Raw genomic sequence first — 10,326 nt, forward strand, 5'->3', positions numbered from 1 at the left:
CATGGTAGGCTCATCGCATGGTAAAGAAAAGTATGACAGATCAGAATCTCTGCACGAACTTAATTCAAGTTTTGTCGGTTATTGCCTGAATGAAAATCTCTTGAACGACGAATTCCGTCGAGTATATACTCGCTCCGTTTCAATTTATGTGAACCTGTTTGACTGGGCATGGAGTTTAAGAAAAAATGAAGACTTTTAGAATTTGTGGTCCTAAACAAGTCAAAAAGGGGCTCAGATTAGTTGTGTGGTTATAAAAGCTTCTCATTAGGGGTAGAATTGTACGCTTAAGCTAAATTGTTACCAAATTTAGAAAGGAGTCATTTTTTTGGAACGGACCAAAAAGGAAATAGGTTCACATAAACTGGAACGGGGGGAATAATATTTATAATCCTTCTTTTCGTGTGAATTTTGTGTTATCCAAATATACATATGAACTTCTGCCATATATACGTATATATAGATGATTGTGCAAGTATTCAATATTAAGCCAAAGCAAAACAAATAAGGAACATATGAGCCAGATTCTGATTTGCCAGATTAGTTTATGCTTCTTAACTCTTTGCTCCTATAACCCCCGAGAACCGAGACCCATGGAATTGGTACAGTAGTTGATATTCTCAAAATTATGTAATTTGTTAATGTTATTTGTTTATGCTACGTTACTCCTTCCGAGCAACATTGTTGGAGTGTGACATTTCTGTGGCTATAACATCATGTTATTGAAGATTAAATTGTTCCCTAATCAAGAATTATCCTTCCCAAATAGTGTGACATAAATTGAGGGAGGGGAGGAAGGTGAGGGGAGGGTGGGGGGTCTAAGGGAGTATTAATTTGTTCCTTGCAAAATGATATTTCAAAAACAAGGTAAGCGGACTTGATCACTCGTCCTACCTATACTAGAAAGATAGTAGTATATCGTTTTCGGGATTATTTAGCATGTCTCCTGTTAAGACTTCAGAGTAGCACATTTTAAACCAACAAACCCCAGCAACATTCGAGGAGCTTGCTGCATAGGCGAAGATTAAGAGACTCTAAACTATTATTATCAACCTGCTATACAAAAAGAAATCTGCTCTCCTCATCTAAATCAAGCTCAAAAGCGTTATCTAAGTTATTTTTCCTGTTGATAATAATCTTAAATTTAAAATCCTGAAAACTTGTATGTATAAGCCGATCATCATTTCCAGCTCATTAGCTCTATTCCTCTACATCTGTGCACCAGCTGCTTATTGATCGTTATGCTAAACAATATCCACTTCCACCGTCTCTTCATCAAGCCTTTCCGCAGTATCACCCTTATACTGCAAGCAAAAGTCAAGTGGCTCACTTCAGATTAAAACTTCAGGCTTATGGATACAACAATATACAAAAGGCAAGATCCAAAACAACCTGACAAAAGATGTATCTAGATTAAGGACTAGGAGATAGTCAAGCACTAAAGAGTATAGAAAATGCTGGCAGCTTTTGGCAAGAATCTGTGGACTACAATGCAGTATGCCTGCCCTTTTCTTCGTGGTGGGGGTGGGGAGGAAGTCCAAGAGGGAACAGTATACTTTTTTTCCGTTCTCGCAGTTTTCCTGCTCACCCCTTTATTATTTTGCATAATCCAACGAAAGAGAACTTTAATCACTGATAGTTTTACACAAAGTATGTTTCAAACAGAAAGAACTCACGAGTCCATATATTCGCATGCTACATATGTAGTTCACTATTGGATCGTACCTTCAAATAAGCACCCGGAGGGAGAGGAGGAGGAGGTGGTAGAAAAGGATACTCTGGAATACCAGAAGGAGTTCCCTTCCCAGCTCTTGTAGCATTTCCAGCTACTTCAACTTTTTCCTCCATCTCAACAACTTCAACATCTTCATCCGCTGCATGGGCGGCCATGCTGGTTGATGGCAAAACAACAGCAACATCAGAGGCTTTGGGCTGCAGAATTTGAAGAATGCATTTTTCAGTTCCACAACAGCAATTGAAAGAGAACAAAATGTTCTAAGATGCTATATCTTGCATTGTTGTTTGCAGCATAGAAATTGGGTCAACTACCATCAGGGATAAGCTGTAAGACACCTTTTGCTTTTCAATCTAGAAATGCCAAAGGCAAAAGAATAGTGTCACAAAATTAATAAAATAATAAATGGGACACAGTTGCATTCTTCCAACGAAAAATGATAGCCAAATTCAGTCGTATGCATATTGAGGGAAGTACTGATGCACACTCCATATTTTTCAGCCAATTACGATTTTTTTCCCTTTCTCTTTTCTGACAAGTGATCCTCTCATATTGTCACTTCATTTTACTTCCCATTATCTGAATCATCACATGTCATTCCATATCATTTTTGTAAATTTATTGTAAAGCACTTATCATGACGAACATGCAGATTTCAGAACGTCTAGAAAGATGCTTATGAATGTAACGGAAAATTTTGAAAGAACAAAATGAGAAGCCAACAAAACAAAGAGCATCAGAAAGTTGTCCACGTAAAAATGAAATTGTATTCATTATCCAAGATAAAGGAGACATCCTATCTCTTTTTAAGTGTCTGCGCCAATTTTCCTTTAACTTTCTTGGTTGGGGGAAAGGGTCAGGGCTACACGAATGTTATGTAAAAGGAGCACCTTGTTTGGGAAAGTCATGTCACTGGAGAAGTTTATTCCCTTCTTGGACTTCTCTTCACCCACTAGGGTCTTATACCCATTCTCCCAATTGAACTCTGTGTTTTCTTTCTTCTCGTTATTCAGCTGAGTAGGATAAGCAATCCTCTGCGAAGCATTTCCTTTTCCTTTTGTTGAAGCTGTTACAGAGCGAGTTGCCAAAGGTAAAACGAGTCAGAGAAACCAAATTCACAATGAGGGACTTCATGAACTCTGATTCAAACTTTTGCATCATAACGTAGGATCTAATATTCACAAGGACGGGAGCTTTGAGGACTGTGAATCATATGTTGTGCACGGTTAAGTAGGACTGCAAAGAACACTATTTTCAGTCGACTGACTTTTGTGGAGATGAGGAAGAAAAGAAATTTGTAAAAGCTGAGCAGGAAGCAAATGCTGATTATTAAGTATTTCAGCCCAAGATAGGGTAAGACCTGCACACACACTACCCTCCCAGACCCCACTGGTGGGAAATCACTAGGTTTTTTGTTGTTGTTGTTCTTCAGCCCAAGGCTGCGACAGCCACTTCGACTATATATACAGAACAATAAAACAGGGTACCGATACATACACTGAGGTCTTTGGCAGTTTTGTTCAGGAAAACCAATTATATAAATAAGCAAGCACACTCAAAGTTGATAAATCAGAAAAGTCAGCTTAAGTGCCCTGGATTATGATAAGATGCACTAGTACAGTTATTTTATTCATGTCTGAAAAGCTACGCTCTTATACATAAATTGTCATTTATTACCTTGATTTGAGGTTTCATCAGCTTCACGATGAATTCTCGGCCTTTTCTTGGTGGGTGAAGTATTCTTCTGCGGCTCATCCAATGAGCTAAATTGATTACCAGCCATCCCTCCATCACTCATATTGATGGCCGAATCCTCTTCACTTGCAACGGGCCCGACCAAATCTGAGCTGAGTTTATTAGCGAGCTTTTGAAGCTGAGCTTCTGACCTACAATTGCACTATCTCCACTGAGTGTTCGTAGAAAGCGAAAGAAACAGAAATAGACCTAACATATTAGATGACAAGAATCTGAAGTGGAGGTGGAGAGAGAGTCAATAGAAGGAGAGAGATCATTAAAATACCTTTTTAGTTCACCTTCTAACCGTGAGTGATTGTTGTATGCTTCCACGAACTTCTTGATCTTCGAAGTAATCCTGGGGGGAAAAGCCAGGGATTGGGCAGACATAAGGAAAAGGTACATCCAGACTCAAAGTGAAAATATTTTGAACAGATAACAACCTTTTACATTCCTCTTTTTCCTTGACAAGTTCCATCTCAAGGTCCTGAATTTTTGAAGCTAGACTGTCTGCCTGACGAGTTGTCTTTTCAAGGTACATCTTCCATGTTCCAACCAAAATTGAAAAGTATTGATGATAAACTTGATATATTAGAGCAAAGAGCAAAAGAATGTGTTAAAGAAAAGGGAATAGGAACTGAGAAAGAAAGTAGAATAGTCTGTTGAAGAAAGAAGAGAGTGGAATATGGAAATATAGCAAGTAAACGGCAATGAGAGCCTCTATATGTAGCTGATGACAAATGAGTAAAAAGATAGAAGAGGAAGTCTTTCCTAATATCTATATCACTGCTATAAGTTAGAACAAAAGATTGAAGGTTTGAGAAAGAGAAGATAGCTTATATAAGAAGGAAAAAAAAACAAAAGCCAAGAGGGTCATGCTGGACTGTCAAGGTGTTCTTTGGCAGCTTAGTACCCTTCCTCTTTCGTTTTAAGCAGCTAATATATGACATAACAACCAACTTTACTAACAAACCCTCTATTTGACATCGGGTTTCTTTGCCCGTAAGAAAATAAGAGCTAAAAACTGCCCTACCTAATGTTCATAGTTCCAAACTCTAAAGAAGTGAAAATAGATGCCAAGACTAATACCCCCAAACAAGGAATGAGTACAAGTTTAGCAGTAGTCTATTGGAACTTAGTTCCTTAAGATCATCAAATTTTATTAAAGTTCTTCCGATTAAAGAGTCCCACTTCTCGTTAACATTTGACATTTCATTTCTTCGAGACCAAAGCAACAAGGAAATATCAGCATTGCCCGATACATGGATGGTAAAATCACTTACTTCATTATCTTAACCTTACCTTAGCGATACACATGTGAAAAGGAAAAAACATATATATTTTATCCGTAGAGACACAAACATGTACATGCTTAGACACATGTTACATCTGAGCTGTGATACTACTATTCATTAACAAAATAGGTATAAGTTTTTCATACTCCGATTGGACAAGAAAAATGAAACCAACCTCCAGTTCGCGTTTTTGGTCATCCAACATATCAATTTCGGATTGCAACTGCCTAAGCTGCAACATGAAAAATAGACAGAAATCACAACAAAATATATATCAGATACAAATATAAAATGTATAAAACAGAGCCCACCAAAAGAGCAGAAAAAAGGAAGGGCTGATCAACTCTGCTATTCGCGAGCTAGAGTTATCTACTCCCTGTACCTGAAGGACATCTTCGGAACTGGAAGATAAATGTTTTTTCTCCTTCACATGATCTTCTGTCTCAGCCGACATGTTCAAACTTCCAGACAAATCACTTTGACCTTCCGAATGATGTTTCATCTTCCGCTTTCTATCACTGCAGTATACCAATTTTCTAGTATTAGTCAGACATTATGATTATAGACAAAGTATCAGGTCAAGATAATAGAAAGATTAAAGAAAATAGATTAATCATATGAAAACTCGCATATTGTCTTTATCACGAAATACCATCACATTCTCCAATGATGCTCTCTGAAGGGGTTCAGAAATCCCAAGAAATAAGGAAGATCCAATTAACCTCTCTACTGCTAAATATTCTGCCTTAGGAAGCTGCTAAGAGAGTTCTCCTTCATAAAATAAAACCTTAGGTCTCTTTACAGTGATCTCATTAACTGTATGAAAACAGTTATCAAAACTGGATTATAGCATTTCCTCCGAGACAAAGCTAACTGACGCACAGAATAAGTTGCCATTTTACCTTTTTAAGTAGCAATTACGATTTCCATATCTAACATTAATCATAAGCAAATGGATTCAAGCTCAATCAGGTTCCAGCTCATTTCTAAGTGCTGAATTCAGTTCAAGGTTTCTATCTAAAGCCTGAGTATGTAATTTGTCAACATGGACCTGTCTGACTAAGCCCTAAAATAAAGTACGCACAAGATATTGATACACTTACCTCCTCCTCCCAAGAGACTCAGTAGGACTGCGCCCTGCAAAATAAATCGGAAGGAAATATTATGTGAATGAAACAGACCATGAAAGAAGGCCGAGAAAGAAAACCAGAGGAATGTATTAGCTCCAAAATCTCCATGAACCAAAGGCTAGATCTAGCCAACATATTCACATGATCCTGTGACATAAGTACACTTCCATGGAAATGAATATCCTTAATCACGTAACTCATCCTTTCAGATGAGCTAGACTAAATAAGTCTATAAGGATTGGAGCAATGACAGGAAAGTGATCGTGAAAGAAGCAAGCCTAACCATGGGATGCATGTCTCTCTCTTGCATCTCTATCGGAGGAGTATCTGCCCACCGGAGAACGCCTTCTATCAAGCTTCTCTCTCAAGTCATGACCGCGAAAATCCCGCCTCTCTGAAATGAGAACACTGAATTTTTACACTAAACTGGAGACAGTTGTTGATTCAAAACATTGATGAAATCCGCACCAACTAAATCGCCAATAATCAATAATAAAGCTAATCTTACCATTACATCGAACTACAAGAGAAACATAACAGTGAGTATTTACACGGCCTTCCTGCGAGTTCCAAAAGGAGCCATAGAAACTACTGCTCTCATATGATGCATATATGTAGAATACCAGTTTTTGAGCTTTTATCCAGAAAAGCTTCAAATATCATAGAACCAACTGAACAGCTAGTAGACATCCTTGCATCTAGCTCAGTATAAAAATATTGCTATAGATTCCTGCTTGCAGCTGTATAATGGACAAGTATTAAACCAGCCACTGGATGATATATAGGATAATAAGCCTTCTTGGACCAAAATACCCATCCAAGAGGTCTCTTTGAAGATTCATTCAAACAGACGTCACAAGAAGGGAACACCATATTCTCAAGGAATATATGAGTGAAGAATTTACAAGGATAGAGCATTCATTGGTTCATCAAGCTGGCAGATGAGTAAATATAAATATGGAAGAGACTATGCCCAGAGAAACATATTCTGATCCCTCATACACTGCTGCTTCAATATGCAATATGATAAACCAAGATGCTGAGAAAAATACCATAAGCAGCACAAAGATAAAGCAACCAGCAAATTCCTTTCTGATAAGAAATACTAAAACCTGTTAGTTGATAGGCAGTTATTCACTGTCCAATAGAATAACCCGAAGTGTGAAATTTCTCCGTTCAACTCTGTAACATTGCTCTCTTAAACTGAATGATAACCAAAACGCATAGCAGAGAAGTGCCAAACAAGCTTCGGAATAAAATGAAAACAAAAAGAATTGCAAAAAAGAAACTACATACATCCAATGAGAATTTGAATCGAGATATGGACAGGTCTCTGCTCCCGTATTAGGTGACTCAAGTATTTCCATTCATTTTAAATTTTTCAGTCTTTTCCTAGTTCCCAATTATTTGCAAATGATTGACAAACAAAATGGGAACTGACACGAATAGGGAGAAAAATATCCTAATGTCCGATGTAATTTTCACCTATTTTGTTTCTCTTAAAAGAAATTAAGCATATACAGTTCTACAACATACTACTCTAAAGAGTGTTAACCATAAGAAACAAACATGAATCAGCAAATGAAGCAAAATGCAAAATGAGCTTCTTCATCTCTTTAATCTAATATTAATGAACCAGTAGGCACAATCAACAAGAGAAAGCACCAATTTCAACCAACCAGCAAAAGCTAGTTTTAAAGTATATTCTTCAACTCCAAAGACTCACTTTTTTTAACTTGATCTCAAACACCCCCTCTGTCCCAATTTATGTGGCAAATTTTCCTTCTTGATCTGCCACAAAAAGAATATCATCTTTCTATATTTAGCAATAATTAAACTTCAAAATTCCCCTTCTACCCTCAATGAGTTGATTAACACTCGTACAAATATCTAATGCTAGTTTAAAACCACAAGTTTCAAAAAAAAAAAAAACTTAAACTCCGTGCCAATCAAACCGTACCTGATAAATTGGAACGGAGGGAATATTGTTCAACCACATACAGAATAGTCAATAAAAATAGAAAAAATACCAACCTTTATGGAATGAAATAAAATATGGTTAAAGTGTTAAACAAGTGGTGATGGAGAAGTGTAACAAAATTACCGGCGGCAGGGGAATCGGAGAAGCGACGGAGCTGCGCATTGCCATGAGCGAAAGAACAACTCTGGCGATGACAACGGCCTCTTTGATAAAGCAAGCATAGTTTCGTTTTGTACAGCTTCCTCTCCACCATTTTTTTCTCTATTTGGATTTATATCGTCGTTGTATACGCAGCAGACTAATTAGCTCCAAAAATTAAATCAATAAAACATAGATAAATCGAGATTGTTAGCGTTCCACAAACCCTAATTTTGGATAGCACCACCGCAATCACTTGCACGTACGGATGGATATAAATGGATACCTTCTGAGGAAACAGATTTTCTAGGTATTGAAATCGTTTTGTTAAACAACGCACGTGGTTTTTTTGCCTCGTATTTTTTTTTTCGGCCTTTTTCTTCCTTTCTCCTTGTGCCAAAAAAAAAAAAAAAAGGATTTTGTTACTTTTCGTCCGCGCTAAAAATTATTAATATTTAGTACTCAAAAAAATATATAAAATATTTAATATCTTTTTATATATTATTTTGAGAACGCCTATATAATATTATTTTCTCAAAAAAGTAGACCTTTCTTTTGCTTTTATTTGGATTTTGAACTTGAAATCATAGTTTCTTTGGCTTGGTGGACTAATAGATTACATTAGTAGGTATTATGTGATGGGGTATTATCACTTTAAGCCCCTCGTTAGAAATTATTTATATTTGGTAGCAAAAAAAGTGTATAAAGTTTGTATAATTTTTGTGTGTGTATATATATACACACAAAAATATACAAATGCTAAACATTTTTCGACTATTATTTTTACAACGGCTATACAGTGTCAATCGAGAGTCTGAAGTGTTTATTACCTACTAGGATCAAATAAAGGGCGATGTGCACAAATAGCCATTAAGAGCACATATCTTTACTTTAAAGCCAGTGTTTTAAATGTCTTTAGTCTTTAGCCACTGGTTTAATAAACTTTTACCTGACTGGACGAAAATACCCTTCTGCTATAACTTATACCTACATTTTTATTAACTTTTACCTGACTGGACGATCAGCAGCAACAGACTGTGATCGTCGAATTTCAAACTATAGAATTGCATAAGCTTCTATTCCGATTTGAAACTATAGAATTCAACGTTCTCGTCCAAAAATCTACATAAATTTACAGTAAGTTATGCTTTTGTGTGTTTCTATTGATTTTTATTTCGTTACTAGGAATTTGATGCTAGGGATTTGAATTTTTTTTTTTTGAATTTCTGGATTGATAAGGTTAAGGACATCACGTCCTGTGATAATTCTATAAAAATTGAGCACATAATGTTAAGGATTTTGTGTCCTTAACATGACCGTTGTTACTAATATTAAGGACATAGTGTCCTGATTTTGCAAATTGAATTGAAAAAGTTAAGGACACAATGTCCTTAACTTTTTTGTTGTTCTTCTGAATATTAAGGACATACTGTCATAGTTTTGCAAATTGTTTTGAAAAAGTTAAGGACACTTGGTCCTGAAGTTTGAGTTTCAAGTTGAAAAGTTAAGGACACTTGGAGCCTGTTTGGATTAGCTTGTTTTAAGTGCTTTTAAGCCAAAATCGCTTTTAAGCCATTTTGTAGTGTTTGGATAAAGTAAAAAAGTACTTTTAAGCACTTGTTTTTAAGCTAAAATGACAAAAACAAGCCAAACGCCAAAAGTTAGAATTCCTAACTTATGGCTTAGAAGTCACTTAAAACAAACCCATCCAAATGGGCTCTTGGTCCTGAACTTTGAGTTTCAAGTTGAAAAGTTAAGGACACTTGGTCCTGAAGTTTGAGTTTCAAGTTGAAAAGTTAAGGACACTTGGTCCTGAACTTTGACTTACATGTTCCAAAATTAAGGACATTTGGTCCTTAACTTAGAGTTACAAGTTAAAAAGTTAAGGACAGGCAGTCCTTAACTTCAAGTTTCAAGTTCAAAAGTTAAGGACACTTGGTCCTTAACTTTGAATTCCAAGTTCAAAAGTTAAGGACACTTGGTCCTGAACTTTGAGTTCCAAGTTCAAAAGTTAAGGACACTTGGTCCTGAACTTTGAGTTCCAAGTTAAAAAGTTAAGGACACTTGGTCCTTAACTTTGAATTTCAAGTTCAAAAGTTAAGGACACTTGATCCTTAACTTGGTCTTGAACTTATAGTACCTGTTTTTAATTATACAAGGATTGCTCTATAAAATATGTTCTGAGTTTCCCATTCTCTTGACTTGCAGAATGGAAACAATATGCATTATAGTTGATTTTAATGGTAGATGGACTGAAGACTATAAGTATCTTGATCATCAAACAAAGCTTGTTCTAGTACCTGAGGCAATTCGGTT

At 36.3% G+C, this 10,326-nt stretch overlaps 1 protein-coding gene across 1 annotated transcript; it reads right to left on the reverse strand.

Moving 5' to 3' along the window:
• Nucleotides 1-918: 918 nt before the first annotated feature.
• On the reverse strand, nucleotides 919-8,302 carry LOC107769859 (zinc finger CCCH domain-containing protein 13). The gene is made up of 11 exons (XM_016589117.2): nucleotides 7,996-8,302; nucleotides 6,175-6,285; nucleotides 5,865-5,898; nucleotides 5,144-5,279; nucleotides 4,937-4,993; nucleotides 3,910-4,007; nucleotides 3,753-3,824; nucleotides 3,410-3,618; nucleotides 2,623-2,798; nucleotides 1,723-1,929; nucleotides 919-1,301 (listed from the first exon to the last, which is right to left on the reverse strand). The coding sequence occupies exons 1-11, from the start codon at nucleotides 8,123-8,125 to the stop codon at nucleotides 1,242-1,244; spliced, it is 1,290 nt and encodes a 429-aa protein (XP_016444603.1). The 5' UTR covers nucleotides 8,126-8,302; the 3' UTR covers nucleotides 919-1,241.
• Nucleotides 8,303-10,326: the final 2,024 nt, after the last annotated feature.

The sequence above is a fragment of the Nicotiana tabacum genome, chromosome 8, assembly GCF_000715075.1.
Source record: "Nicotiana tabacum cultivar K326 chromosome 8, ASM71507v2, whole genome shotgun sequence".
Lineage (NCBI taxonomy): Eukaryota > Viridiplantae > Streptophyta > Magnoliopsida > Solanales > Solanaceae > Nicotiana > Nicotiana tabacum.